Source organism: Lissotriton vulgaris, chromosome 5 (assembly GCF_964263255.1).
Source record: "Lissotriton vulgaris chromosome 5, aLisVul1.2, whole genome shotgun sequence".
Classification (NCBI taxonomy): Eukaryota; Metazoa; Chordata; class Amphibia; order Caudata; family Salamandridae; genus Lissotriton; species Lissotriton vulgaris.
The window spans coordinates 1,781,888,069-1,781,903,860 of NC_141693.1; the positions used below are offsets into that span (position 1 = coordinate 1,781,888,069).

At 39.6% G+C, this 15,792-nt stretch overlaps 1 protein-coding gene across 2 annotated transcripts in view; it reads right to left on the reverse strand.

Moving 5' to 3' along the window:
- COASY (Coenzyme A synthase) overlaps window positions 1–15,792 on the reverse strand; it is a 207,720-nt gene that overhangs the window by 91,285 nt on the left and 100,643 nt on the right. For both annotated transcript variants that reach the window (XM_086924104.1, XM_086924105.1), the window contains exons 3-5: window positions 9,678–9,892; window positions 5,458–5,589; window positions 4,753–4,942 (exon numbers count right to left, since the gene is read on the reverse strand). In XM_086924104.1, the coding sequence (XP_086780230.1) occupies window positions 4,753–4,942; window positions 5,458–5,589; window positions 9,678–9,892 (537 nt within the window). The remainder of the gene's footprint in view (window positions 1–4,752; window positions 4,943–5,457; window positions 5,590–9,677; window positions 9,893–15,792) is intronic.

The following is a 15,792-nucleotide window of genomic DNA, read 5'->3' on the forward strand; positions in this document are numbered from 1 at the left end:
CTGTTATGAAAAAGAAGGGTGAGGTAACACGTGTTAATGCGGCCATACTTGGCTTTGCGAAAAAAATTGGCAATAGCCCGACGGCCGCTCTGCTTAAATTATATCAGGCAAAAAGTGTTGCTGCCGCTTGTTATGGAAGTGAGCTCTGGGGTTATTGTAAGATGAGGGACCTAGAGGTTACAGAAAATAACCTTTTACAGAAAATACTGAGGCTGCCAAGGGGAATTGGAAATTTCTCAGTGCATGAGGAGCTGGGTGTTCCCTATCTAAGTGATAGAATAGCAGTGAACCCGGTATTGTGCTGGTTGAACTGCTGGCTTAACAAAGATATACCCCTCAATCATGACATATTAAAAGAAGCTCTAACACTGGATGGAAGGTATAAGGTCCCGTGGCTGAAGTATATCAAGGACTGCTTGACTGCAATCGGCCGGATTGATTTATTTTTAACCCCAAATTCTATCATCAAACCCGATGTTACTTTTGTAAAAAATGCTATGTTGACAAACAGGTATACTGACAGGGAGGATGTCGAGTTACAAAAGGACAGTGTTAGGAAACACGTACTACTTAAAACCTGTCTACAAATGGAACCATACTTAGCATGGCCTATGACTGGCTATGAACGCTACTTGCTAACAAGGTTCCGTTTTGACCTATTCCACCTCCTATTGGCGGTACCAAGTGGGGTTCATCGGGGTGAGGTGTTGCCAGCTTGCGGCTGCGACGGGAAGTCTCTGCAAGATCTGGCACACTTTCTATTCATTTGTCCTTATTACATAACTCCCCGGAAACTATACTTAAAACCCTGCCTTAAAAAACTGAATTTTACTCAGATAAAACCTGCACTTTATTACCTCCAACTGTTGAAATGCGATTGCACTTTATTTGTTTGTAATTTTCTGAAATTAGCAATCACTTTCAGGGAAAGTATGGAGGGATAATTATGCTGTTAATGCCCTGGGCATTTTTTATCTTTTATATTGAAATTATTTATGTATTTATCACATTTTAAAATGTTTATGCTGCCCGCTGCTTTTATCTCTCATATTGTATGAAGAATTCTGTATTTGACAAATGAATTATCCGGATTGCTTTTAACTGTTTATTGATGAATTGTACTTTTATGATTGTAATGTTTACAATCAAATAAAGATATTTGAATTGAATTGAATACATCGCAGCCAAGACTTGGAAGGAGCTCCCTGTTAACATCAGATGTTTCCCCACTCTGCACATGTTAAGGAAGGACCTCAAGACTTGGCTCTTTGACTGATCCGGAAATGCTCCCCCCTAACCCAGAGCGCCTTGAGACCCTCACGGGTGAGTAGCGAGCTTTATAAACCCTCTGATTGATTGATTGTATCTTTAAGGCTGAGCATTAACAAAGAAACACAGAGCTGCCATTCTGTGCTAATGACAACATACAACATCCCTGAACTTTGTAACTGGAATATGAGTTGTGGAATTTACAATCTTTTCTATGGGACAGCTACATCAAATGAGCAAAACACGGAGTTTATGTGTATCATTTTTGTCGATGTAGATTTTTAACTGCTGTTTTAAAAGTGTGAATGGACTTGTACCTATTTTTCTATTTTTAACCATAAATGACAAACAGATTTATTTCCCCAGCTACAGTCAGCATTCTATGTTCACATCCGTTTCATCAGCCTATTTCTCTTCTCTTTCACTTCATACCTCTTATACCTTAATATCTCAAAATACCTTTCCATTGTAATGAACTGAGGTAGAGATTGTAAATGGTGAAGAAGGTATTTACAAATACAACCCGTGTTAAAAGGAACTATCACTTGCCTAAATATTTCAAGAGAACATGCAAAACAAGTGGGGTTCGGCCATAATTCACTTTTCCTCTTTACATATCCCGCCTCTATCAGTTTTTCCATCTCTATCAGTTATTTTTCCTTTTTATCTCCATGAAAGAGAACGCACTGGATGAGTACAATGTAGGAAAATGTTGATGCATTTCATAAATACATTGTTTCTGAAGTAATGTATCTATGTGAATACCTTATACATATCTACACTACAAGTACATATCATGCAAGAAAATGCCTTGCATCATTGCTAAGTCACACAGAAAATGGATAGGACACTGGGAAGTTGGAACTCATGCCATTTACTCTCTACAAGTAAACCAATGAGTTTTAAGCCATAGACCAGGATACCACATTCTTTTTCTACAGACTTGATCGAGCGCATCAACTACAGTGAGGCTTGGTCAAAATTTAAAATCCACTTACCTACATGCTGTGGTGCTGATTGACAGATGTACAGATGCACACATATAATGATGTACAGGACTATCAATCAAGTGCTACTGTCCCCACTGCCATTACTGGAATGGGGTAGACGCCCCCTTTGTCATGTGCAAATAGGACCACCAGTCAGCAAAACATTATACATGTCATCTATGACTGTATAAATGAAAAAACAGTAGTAATCAACTGTGGCCTTTTGCAAAACAAGCTGAATTTTTTAATACAGCTGCAATATATCGGAACTGTTTAAATTTCTTCCACTTGTCACAATTTTTCTTTTGAGGCTTACACCCTTCTTTCACAATCACCTCCTTGTCTTTTTCTCTTTTTTCTTGCACTCCTTTAGAAGCCGACTGCTCTTCATTTTACCGTTAGAAAAAATGTATATAATTGTATAAATGTATATAGAAACATTAAGCCCAAATGGAGTAATTCATTAAACTCCACACGTTTTTCAAATAATCTTTGGCTTGTGTCAGGTACTTTATAATTTATATTTTGTGTATTGTTGCTGGAAGAAGCATTTTTGATTGACTCAACGGAGCAGTTCAATCCAAGAAGCTCACTAAAATAATTAACTATGTGCATATATTGTTTGTTGATAAAGAATTAATTTGGTTAGGACCACTGTTTCTTTATAAAACTGTCCCCACTGCAGCACAGAACAACAATACTGCTAAGTGACAACATCCTGCAAATCCTACACAAAGCTGAGCCCCTTCCTCCTGGTCCTCGTTGGTCCCTAGACAGGCTTCCACACTGCCAATCGTTCAACAAGAATTTCTAAAGCAGCAAAGTGAAATGAGCCCAGAAATTGCACACCTAATTCTAAAACGTGTAATAAGAAACGCAAGAGCAGTTTTCTCCTAATGGTTCATCTTGCTGTCCTGAAACAGAAGGGTTCTAACCCCGATCTCTGCAGCTGTATTGTTCCCAGTGCAGGTTCATTCAGGAAGCGAGGGTGACACTGCACTAGTATATTAGATTATTAGATCTGTGTACTGGGACGGGTCTTGGCGTTGTTAAGCTGTGATGCCCTGGCCTGTGCAGTTGTTCTGACCTTGTATGTTTTTCTTCTAGTAAACACAATAAACTGGAAGCTTCCTGGAACTGTCCCTCCTTCCAACAAGAGACAAAGTGTACCCCCCAAATATACTGAGGCGGGTGACTTCCCCCTTCAGCAGGATTTAAGGAGATAAGCGTAGTGACAATGGATTATAGTTTAGGGCTATCTGCCTTCTGAGAAACTACAGTTACCCTGTGGCTGGAGAGAGACATGTGCATACCTTCCATTGTTAGGTCTCACCCCCCCACACCCAAACTCAGTGAAAATCCCTCTTTCTCCACTTTTGCTAGACCGCTGGCTGATACTGGCATCAGAAATCTGCGGCTTGTTGTTACTGGTTAGATTTGTAGCTATCTTCCTGGAACGCCTGCTGATCTGTGGAGAAGGCTAAGCTTCACTTCCCAAACAGAGGAAGAATTCACACTGTAAACGATCTACCCCTTCCCCTCGGTGTGTGACCAATGACCGGAGTCTGTTTCCTGGATCCCACAGACTCTGGCTAGTGAAGTTCTGGAGATATCTCATATTAAATGTATAGACTGTCATAACGCTAAATCCCAGTTCTCCGTTAGAAATGGATTTATGTTTGTCTGCACAGCTTTTTTTCCAAGTTATACAATTCACTAAACGTGTTTTCTGGAACAGCTAGCACGCTAGGGGTTCGCAGTGAGTACACTTATTGATTGTGCGCATGAGAATAAGAAAATACATGCATTTACAAATTGCTTCGATTAGATATATTAGGCTCTACATATTCAGCTGAAGAAATGCTCTCCAAGTCAAATACAATTAGAAATACAAACCATAGCATCGTTTCTGTCACAAAATCTACCTCACTTAAAGAAAGATGACCTGATATATTATACAGGATTAGACTGTTCTTACTGGAGCAGAAACCATGGCTGGGTCAAATGTGAGATGGCTTGGTAGAAATACAAAATCAATGGGTTGGAGTGCTACCCGGAGTCACTGCCAGTGGTTAGACATATGCAAGCACTCCTTCCATCACCTTTTGTGTGCCTGTTGTCTCTCACAGGAATTATAGCATATCACTATCAAAGGTACTATGATAGGGACTAGATTCAGACAAACAATCTGTCCACTGCTCAACTACCACCAGACAACCGTTTCAGTAAAGACATCTGATCAACTCACAGGTTTAAGTATAAAGTAATGGCTGGATGCTCATATTAGGAAATATCAAGAGATATAGGCAGCACTTAAAGAAAGCCATAACCTCATGATCATGGCAACGTGAGAGAATATATAAAAAGGAAATATAAAAAATATCGAAAAGGAGACCCTGCAAATGCTTTGTATATTTTTTCTCCCCATCTAGTTTGAATCACGCTTTGACATGGAATGCCACATATTTATTTATCATGCTTCACCTTTATGTACCTGGCCCAAATTCTTCAACCACCTGCTGATACGCAGGACCCCCAGGACTGTAGGTTTCATGGCCAAGCTTGTCGCTGTCTATCAAAGCTGCACCAAGGTTAGCCAAGTACTTGGCAATGGCGCTCTTGCCACTACCACTTCCTCCAGTCAGACCAATTACGTAGGGGCGCAAAGGGATCTTCAAATTTTCCTACAATGAGAAAAAAACGATGCACCGATAGAAAGTGAGAACCACAATTGAAAAGAACACACAATCTTATAATTTTGCATGGACTTATTATGTACCATTGCCAGGCAGATCCATCTATCATAAGCCTGAGGTCAACCCTCCTTAACCACCACCGACAAGCACTTTTTGTACACCAGGTCAAAAAGTCATCATCTCACACTACCATCAAGGAGGAAAGAAAACTGTAGGAAAATACAGAAACATAAGAAGGACATTGGCCGAACTGAAAGGATTATATTCAAATCTGTTTACACACAAGTCTTGCAAAGGATTGAGCTGAAGATCAACCATATTTACTTTAAAAGTAATATTCTTGCACAAAGTGGCTTAGGCGCCTGAGCACTTCAAAGCATAACCTTAAGCACTAGACCTCTGATTTTGGATCACTCTACTTTGCTTGCAACCCAAATCCATGCTGCTGCCTGCAGGTACTGACATTACTTTTCAAAATAAATAAATACAGGTCCAGTATTTACTGTGGGAGGTTTGAGCAGGGTTCCTAGCATTCTGCTCCTTAAGCTGGACGAGCTGATCTTTTCCTCTTCATTCTGGGCGTGTTGGGGGTCGTTCACGATCTTGATCTCATGCAGGACAAGAGCAGGAAGCCCCTAGAAGCATAAAGAATGCATGTTGGATCGTGAAGCAGAACAAGGAAAGAGTGTACAATTCTTAAAAATCACTTTCCACAACGAGATCTTGAAAATCATGAATCTCTTAGATCCTAGTCATTCACCTTTATGTTGGATTCCACTGTAGAACAACAGATCGAGTCCTGATTTTTGGCACCATGTACCATAATAGGGGTTCATTTTTCCTAGTGTGCCAGTGGCCATACTTGTTCAAACTAAAATTAAAGTTCATAATGTCCTTGTTTATTTCACGGTTCAATGGCGAATTTCACACAATCTTTTCCTAAAAATTAAATGCATGGCGATCCCAAACAGACAAAGCCATTTCATGAACGCATTTAAAAAATAGTATTGTTAAAGTTGATTAATGTGATCCAAGGAATACCCATCACGATTAAATGGACTTTGAGTTCCTAGCTGTTTGATGGTGTGGATGGGAACTCCCTCTGCTCACCTACTTTTCAATACCTGTCCTTTCTGCCTAGCTCTCGACTTTCTCTTTTCATCTTTTTCTTTTGGAAGGCACCAGTTGCTCTCCTCTACTTTGCCACTAAGCCCCTGTCCCCCTCAGAACTCCACTGTGTAACCTGCAACAAAACCCCCTGTTTCAACAGCACCCATCCCCAGTTCTCATTGCCGGTTCTCCAATATCTGTGTGGTCCTCATGTAGTTTGGGCTTTCAGATGTCCACATAACAGTTTATGTGGAATTCAGTTTTTAACCCCTTCCATGCTCGTGACAAAACCATTCCGTCATGAGTCACGGTTGGGCTGTGCTGATGACAGAATGGTTCCGTCACGACCACGCCCGCGATTGGAATGTCCAGCACAGGGCTGGAATTCCTGCCGCACGGAAGCGGTTAAAGAGCAAGAAAAGTCATGGTAAGGGTAACTTGATTGTTGTTTAGTGGGTTAATGCATACATCTAAAATATGTATGCACTTAAAACTCAAAATTATAGCTTTTTTAAATATCCGGAGCATACCAATCCTCATTCATGACTGGAATTCTCACTATAACAGTGAAAATCAAAGCGACTGGTCTGAGGGTTTTCGCCATTCTATCAGGTAACATATGATTGTTTTCTTTAACTCTCTTCACCTGCCTTGTCCTTACTCTGCTGAGTAAGATAAATGGGGTATGGGGAGCATGAGATCAGAGAAGAGAACTATAGTGAAAGATATACTGACAGATGTGAAGTTGATGGAATATGAGAGCACACTGATATGAGTTAGAAATAGAAAGGGTGAAAGGTAAAAAATAAAAATGTAAGGTAGCCAGAAGAAAAGATGAAAATGGGTAGGCAGAGCCTGGTAGAGAAAAAGAGAGATAGGTACATTTTTAGAGTCAGGTGGGGACAGCTAGAGATACGAATAAATAGAAGAAAATATATAAGAGGTAGGGGGTGCAGTACACCGAGGGATGCAGTAGAGAGAAAAGTAAGGTATAAAGAGGTATAAGTTAGTGGTAAAGGAAGAAAGATGTAGAGGCAGACATGTGAAAAAGTGAGAGAAGCACAAAGAAATGCAAGGTAGAGAGAGCGGCAAGGGAGTGAGGAACAAATTGAGAAGAGGAATAGAAGGAAAAGTGAGGTAAAGAGTAGTGAGGCAAAGAGAAAGGTACAAAGAATATAGTGTAGGATAGAAGAACAGGAGGTGCAGAGCGAAGAGGTTAAGTACACAGACAAAGGAGAGTTTGGCAGAGACAAAAGTAGAGACGTGAGGAAGAGAGGTGTATAATGAGCTGTAGACAGAAAGCTGAAATATAGCAGAGGTGTAGAAGCAGATGAGAAAAAGAGTTAGTGGTAGGCAGAGAAAAAGAGAAAATAGGCAGAGTCAGTGAGGTAGTGAAAAAAAGAGTAAAGTAGTGAAAGAAATGAGGTAGGAGGAACAGAAGTAGAAAGAGGGAGAGAAGGTGGAGAGGTGAGATAGTGAACAAATGGTGAAGTAAATTGAGAGATTAGGTAGAGAAAAAGTGAGAGTTGTGGGCTAGAGAGGGATTAGGTTGTGGCAGTGACATGATGTAGGAAGGAAAATTAAGTAAAGAGGTGGGGCAGAGAGGATTGAAAGTAATGTGAGAGGCGTAAAGAGATAGAGGGGAGATAAAGAGGAAGAAAGTTGAGAGAATGATGCAAGTAGATGGAACAGAGTTACAGGGAAGTGAGATGGAATCAGAGCTAAAAGATAGGTGAGGTAGAGAAAGAATTGAGGAAGAAAGATGGTGAAGATAGATGTAATAGTAGGCCCAGAGTGGGAAAGGGTGAGGATTTGATAGAGACAGAGAAGTACTGAGAGAGCAATAGGTTATGTAGCAACGACTGAAACGGAGACAGGTTGGGTAAATGGAGATGTAGAGCCAAGTAGAGAGTGAAACAAAGTGTTTAGGTAAAATATGTGAAACAAGAAGAGAAAAAAGTAAACAGATTTTATAATTCAATTCCTACCTGCATGAATGAGAGTGCAAAGGGTACCTGTGCATGCCTAGCTGTCAAAATAAAAAGAACTGGTTTGTGTGCACAGATTGTTTTTTATGGGAGAACTTATGACTAGCCCAATCACTTTAGGATGAATGAATGAATTTATATTTGTATAGCACATAGCTACCCTGTGGCCTCCCAGCGCTTGTGGATGGAACAGGCAGAGGAACAGCAACGAGCGATGCCTTGAAGAGATGGGTTTTCAAGAGTTTGCGGAAGGCCAGCAGATTAGTTTCCTTCCGCAGAATGGAGGGGAGAGTATTCCAGAGATTAGTTGGATTAAAGGAAAAGAGCGTCCGCCTCATCTAGTTCTTCATATTTTCTTCGGAGTTGCCAGAAAGGAGAGACTTGAACTGAGGTTTCCGGGGGTGAGGGGGGGTGATAGGAGGTGACAAGGGAAAGAGTAATGACGGACCGGTCTTCCGAATTGCTCTGTGAGCCAAGCACAAGGCTTTGAACTGTATCCTGGCCAAGATTGGGAGCCAATGGAGGCTCCTTAGTGTCAGTTTTGTAGATTGCCTCGGGGGAATCTAGAGAATTTAAAGGGCCGCGCAATTCTGAATCATTTGACGTTTATGAATAGTAAATTGGTGAGCTCCCAGGTACAGGGCGTTTCCATAATCGAGGCGAGAAAGAATAAGGGCATGTACCATAATCCTTCTTGCCTGGAAGGGAAGGAGGGGGAGGATCTTACGCAGCATTCTCATCAGGCCATAGCAGGTGGCTGAGAGCTTAATGGCCTGGTTCCACTTGAGGGGGCAGAAGGTTCCCCTTGAGGGGTTAAGGGGGTTTGGGTGGGGAAGGGGTGCTGGGCAATTGGCTACTTTGCCAATGACTTAAAACTGTTTACATTACAGTACTCCATCCTCAGACACATTTGTGAGTTCTCCAATATCGGTGTTGTCCCTGTCCACACACAGTTCTCAGTCCGGTATCATCTCGAAAATCTTTCTGCATTTAATTTCGAGTATTTAAATATTTTTATGTCTGGCTGGCCAGTGCAGCTATCAGAAAAAAAACTATTGTTACCAATTATTTAAAATGCGGAGTGGTCTTTCATTCCTCCTAGAAAAGTAATCCTTGTGCTATTGGCTGTTTCGTGAATCATTCGAACACCTAGGGAGTGCTTACATTGTAATGGATAGGAGACTATTACATCTCAAAGTACTCTGAATTGTCACATGTTAAATTGTTTATCTCAGAGATGCATTTTAAAGGGAAAGTCTTTTTTATGTTGTTTTACACTGCAGCAGTGTTGTCTTATATTTCCTTCTGAATTCTGAAAATTAAGGAATGTGGAGTCAGTCTACAAAGAAAGCTCTCAGAGGAAATTAAAATATGTCCAACTCATAGAGCGAGCATTCTCACAAATGGCATAAAGCTTAGTGTAGGACATATGGCTTTACCCTCAGATAATATTAACTAAAAGTATGTGTAGCATGTGTATTGTACAGCACACACCCTCTTATATTACCACCAGTCAATCGACTGTTTTTTTTAATCTTTGTCAACTCAACCCAGCACATTAACTCTTTCACAAGCTTTACAGAATTACAAAATGAAGAAAGCAAGCAATTCTGAAAAATAATTACATTTTCCAGTCTTTTCCGATTGACAGCCTCTCCCCCTTTGCGGGTCTCTTCACTGACTACAATGCACTTCAAGTCGGCATCAGTTATTGAGAGCCCGTAGGGGTCAAACAGAGGCACAATGTCATAGGTCAAAGATGGCTTTATATCAACCAGGAACTGGCTCAGCTTCTCCGCGCGCGAATCAAACGTCTCGATCAGCTCTTTCAGAATCTTTCCTGTAAGGTTAAAAAAAGAGAAGTCACCAAACTAACCGAACCAAAGAATATGACTTTTTCCAAGCAATTATTTTTGTACAAGGAAGACCAGGACAAATGGATAGCGTTTATACTTTATCAGTAACAACAGTGTCTGAAGTCTTTAAAGTCATTCAAAGCAGGATTGACACAGCTCCTGCAGGCCATTTTAAATCTGTCCTCATGTTAGTGAGAATCACACACAGTGCTGGAAAATGTGAATGTGAATTGAAGTTCATCTTGCAGTGTTAGTGTTCTATAGGCACTACTTTCATATTTGGCCACGTTTTTGAAAAGTACTTCTTATGGATAAAATCCCTATTTAATAAGAAGGAGAAGAGGGCCCCTGAAAACAAGATAGGGGGAAGCAAACCAGGGGCAAAAGACAGTCAAAGTAAAACAAGCAACCAATGCTTCTCCATAGAATATAAAGTAGGCACAGGTCTCTTAATATACACATTCATGAGTCAGACCAATATAATTTATATTGGATTTTTAAATACATTAATATATATTTATCTGTTCACACAAATAAAGAAATTGATGGGTTTCCTAACACCATTTGTAATTGTGCTCTGTGTCTAGTTTTGCTTAAACACTTGTTATTGTCAATAGATGAACCATACCAATAGATGCACTGTTCATTAGAAGACAATAATTATATATGTGTGTATTTATGCCAACAGGATATAGGTCCATTGATCATGCACTTGTATATGTGTGGCTCATGTAAATAATGCTTTTAATGTTTGGTATGTATGATTCCCTATTACGAGTGGGTATCAGTGATTCTCATTGTTAGTATGTAGTTGCTTTGGGTGTCTGTTTTTGTCTTTTGTCATGATAGGGAGCAATTTATTTATGTGAACAGATAAATGGATATGAATATATATATATATATTGGAGAATAAAATATAAATTATATTGGTCCGACTCATGATTGTATATATTTAGAGAGCTGTGCCCATGTTATATTCTATGGAGAAGCACTGGTTGCTTGTTTGAAATTCCAATTTAAACCTTAAGTGATTTAGATAGAGTCCTCTGTAGTCCCCATTTTTGTGTGGAATCCTAGCATGGGACACTCTTTCCGCTTAACAAAATGTCAAAAATAAATATTTATTAGGAGTTAAGGCTTGGGCTCTGGTTTTGGAAATTCAATTAGTTAAGATATTAGCTAGTTAAGCTGTACAGCTTTGTGTAGCACTGAACCTTGCAGTGGCTGCATATTAAGGTTCCCTTTAGTTATACTGAGTTAGGGTGGCAGGTGCATTGTTACATGTATTCCTTCGTTCATTCATGTGTATCATTTTTCCATAACTTGAGAGCACTAGTTAAGATTAGCGGAATACAAATTGGATCAGGTGGGGGAATCCCATTGTCTGAAAATTAATAAATCAACCCCCACAGCCACCCACACCATTAACCCAGGTCTGCCCAGCGTCCATTTAAAAGGTGAGTATAAAATAGTTCAGCTTAAAGAGAATTTTTGATCACTTGTATTTGGGTTGGCTTCTCAAGCTAGAGCACTTCTCTGGCCTTGTTCACCAAGGAAGGTTCTACAGGTATTTTGGCCCTGTATTTTAAAAGGCTCGCTGGATGGTGCAAAGAACCTTAAATGTGATCCTGGTGTCAAATGGAAACCACTGAAAGCCTTTTAGGACCTATTTGAACTAAGCCAGATGCAGGGATTTATTCTGGTTTCCTGGTTCTGTAATATTATTTGTAGCCTAGCAAGCAGTTTCTTAGGGAGACGTTGATGTACACTGTTGGGTTTGCTTGCTTGCAGAGAATTACAAAAGATTCAGTGCCATTGAGTTGGTGCTAAGCATATTAACGTCCGCTAAATGCAGATGATCTCGAGAAGCAAAGGTTCCATGTGAGAGACAGTGTTGGGAACCCTGAAAGTCTGTTCAGGTAGTTGTTGACATTTAACAGGTTAGAAAAAGCCCATCTACTTCCCAAAATAGAAGCCAGATAGTAAGATTTTCATAGATGGCCATGTACTTGTAACCTTCATACATGAATCTACCACAGAACACACAGATGCTATGCCGCTACTGGGCTTTAGGATGAATCTACATACTTAAGCAAAACAGCAATTTTTGCATACAAAAAAGTAATAAATGTGGCAGTCTTTGCTAAAAAAAACAACCAAAAAAGATGTTGATACACACACTGTATCAGTATATGTGTTCGCATATTATGTAAATCTGGAAATCAGTGCGCGACCCAGGAAGAACTTCTTTTTTCCTGGTGTTGGAAATACATTTGAATCTGTGTGCCGGAATATATTTCTGAAATGGATGAGGAAGAAATTTTAGAACTCAATGAAATTGTGTCCTCATTTTAGTTTTAAACAGCAGTAACCATAATGTCTAGGACAAAAGGAAAACTCTTATTTCTTAATTCGCACTGCATTTACTTTAGTATCCTCTGAAGGAAATGGTATCAGTTTTACAGCTTTGATTCCATTAAGATGTTTTGCAAAAAGCATAATGTTAGAGCCCAGTCTGCATGTCAGAATGTTTTACTGATATAGATGAGAAAGATATTTAAGAACTCGTAGAAAGCATGACCTCATTTTAGCATTCCACATATGTTCTATGTCAAAACGAACCCCCTCAGTTTGTTCTTTATTAAAGGGATTACTTTACTTTGCTTTCATCAAGATGGCCTCAGGTATCCCACAGTTTTGTCATAAATAAGAACAATAGTACTCTACTTCTTCATTAGAACGCTGTGGGAATCTGCAATAGAACACTCAAGAATCAAACAACAGGTTGATACTGCTGTTGGAAGTAAGTTTTACTCAGAATATCAGACTTGATTCTAACAAGGCTGATAAAGATAGTGTGGACTTATAGAAAGTGTGCTCCCGTTTTAGCCTCTGAAGCACCTTCAATAATCTCCATGATAAAATTTGCTGTCTCTCAAACATGGTTTATCAAATCCCAACAGAGGATCAGCATTTTGCACAGGTTAAAATGACCTTTTAACACATCACAATTCCTATGAGTATGCTATCACCAACAAATGATTTATATTGTGACTAAAATCTGTTATCACACTTTATATGTACTCCCTTTTGTGATCTCCAAAAACAGGATTGCCTTACTTGCATTTCAATGGGAACCATGTCTCAGAGTTCTGTAATCACTGCCACAAAAGGATGTCCATGTTGTGGCCAACCAATCAAGGGGGTGTGTGGACCCTACAGTATCCCCACCCCACCCTACCCCACACATACCCCTTGTGGTCAGGGTGTGCTCACCCTGCCCCCTTATATTTTTTTATTCATTTTTATGATGCAGGAAGCAGGTTCCTGAGTCCTATAATGACCACCACAACATACTGTGCAGGTTATGGCCAGTCAATCAGGACTGACCAGCCCCCTTTAAAGTGGTCAATCAGAGGATATATGAACACCAACAGTCCGGATACCTATATTTTTTACTCCTCCATTCCCAGCTGGAGCCCCTTTCAAATTCTTATTTCTCGAAATCGTATTTACACCACATCACAAAAAGCATGTTTTCTGAGTAGAGTTCTAACTTTTTGCAAAACTTGGTGTAATTCTGTTTAACAATCTGTTCTCTTTGGCTGCAACAGACGTTTTTTTAAGGGCATTACCATAAATAAATGTTTTTGATCCCATCTTTTTTTTTGGGCCCCTGCTTGACTGTCAGCGGAAAACTTTACAGGAAGGTACTTTTTAGGAAAGTTGTGGGGACAGCAATTAAACATCATGCTTGCTGTTAGATTCAAATAAATTAGTTGTATCTAAAGCATATTAACACATTTGTAATCATCCACATTTTACGAAACCTTTCTTTTTGCTCTGAAGCCAATTTTCTTTTTAAGTGTAGAGCTAGGACTAAGTGTTCTCTTAAGCATCATACCCCTTCTAATAGTAATACTTGGCTTTTTCATTATACATTTTGAGGTTTGTGTGTTTTGAGTGAATATGTGCCAATATATTCAGGATCCTGCTTTATCCTGTGTATCAGTTTTATGATGTTATTAATCTAATCTTTTGTGGATGCTTTCTTTTCTCTTAGGGTGAGATATAAAACCTTTTCTTTATTCTGCTGAATTTCTTTAGAGTTGTAGCAACATTCTCTTGATCATATCCCCCATTTAGGAATCTTCTCTCCATGACTTCAATTGAAACCCCTAAATCTTGTTCATGACTACAACAGCATCAGGCCCTCACCATCCACCGAAAAGGTATTGCTTTGATCTGTAATTTGGGATGATAGCTAGAGGCATGTACATTTGCATTACATTATGTTTTCTTTACATGCATTTTGCTCCCATGTAGATCTATAATTCAATACAAAGGAAATATATCACATTGAGATTGTGACCCATAGTAGCATGTACATTGTAATCGTTCACATTCAGAAGAGTCAAGAAACATTCCCCTCCTATCTATATCATAATCACATCGTCAAGATATCTTCCCCATTAGTATTTCTAATTAGCCCAGTCCTAATTACTGGTGTCCCAAACAGGCAGCCTTACGTACCACCCCATAAAGAGATTGGCATTAGAGGGGCAAGCCCTGGTGAAAAGATGAGCACACCAAGCCTCATGATCTATGTATCGGAGGATGTTGTGGTTTCCTGTGCTGTACGTAGTTGATAGATCTAAAGTGTAAGCACTGTAAGAAACTCCATTGTCCACTTGCTCTAGTAGGTCATCCCACATATTTACCAGCCCAGTTTTCAGGTGCTTGCTTGGATGTCAAGCTCGACCGGGATGTATCAAAGATGTCATATGCCATGTTGGGGGGAGGATGGGGTTTTTGTTGGAAGTTATACACTGCACTGGTCATCAACAATTACATTGTGTCAGCCTCCTGCAGGCGGATTGACTGGGTATTAACGCTTCTATTGCTGAATTGTTTCACTATCAATGCAAATATCAATAAAAATACGTTTTTAAAAGTAGATGTCAAATGCCTGCATCGTTTTTTATTTGAATGGGGACTATGTTTTCAAGTGGCTTATTTAGAGATTCAAGAAAGGCCTACGATAGGGAAGAATGTATCAGAGTCTATGGGGTCTAGAATGGGATGTTTTAGTAGAGATGTTATGGATCAATGCTTCTGAGTGCCATGAACCGTGCCATTTCTGATGCAGCTGCTAACGAGATCACCTGACTGGCTAGCATATCTTCTTTGCCTGCTGCCAAATGTTTTGTCTTTTGATGAAATAATGGACACCACGGGAGTGTAGGGTGCTTTTCTGCACTTCTAGAATGAGTACTGTGTTCCCTCCACCTAGTCTATTCAATTGTTTATGACGAAAAATAACATGAAATGTATATGAAACATATTCTATCACAAGCGTCACATCTTGGAGGAGTCTTGCACCTCGGGAACTTTCTTAATTAACTTGTTTCAGTCATTCTTGAAAATTGATCTATATTGCTACAAATATTCCCAGGACGGTCAGGAATTATGTTCCATTTAATAATACACACTTAAAACTAGATATTAGTGGAAGTCTATTTCAACATGTGTAAAAGCTATCTTATATATCGTCTGACAACAATAGAGAAAATACATTTCTCATTCTCTGTGTTGATTATATTTTCATCACAATACTGCCACCAATCATTGCAACTTTGAACACCATTTGCAATATGTGGCATTTCCTTGTTATACTCCTGTTGACAATTCAAATCCTGGAACCACACATTTCCGTGCCATCACAATTCCTATGGTTGTCTTCAAAGGCTCATCCGTGCAAGTCCTTTTTTAACCATCTCTACCTCTTAGTGACAGTATATTTCATCCCGTTTTTTCCACCACTTCATTGTAGATAACATTAAAATATTCTTCACCTTCAACACTTTCAGATTCACTTCTTGCT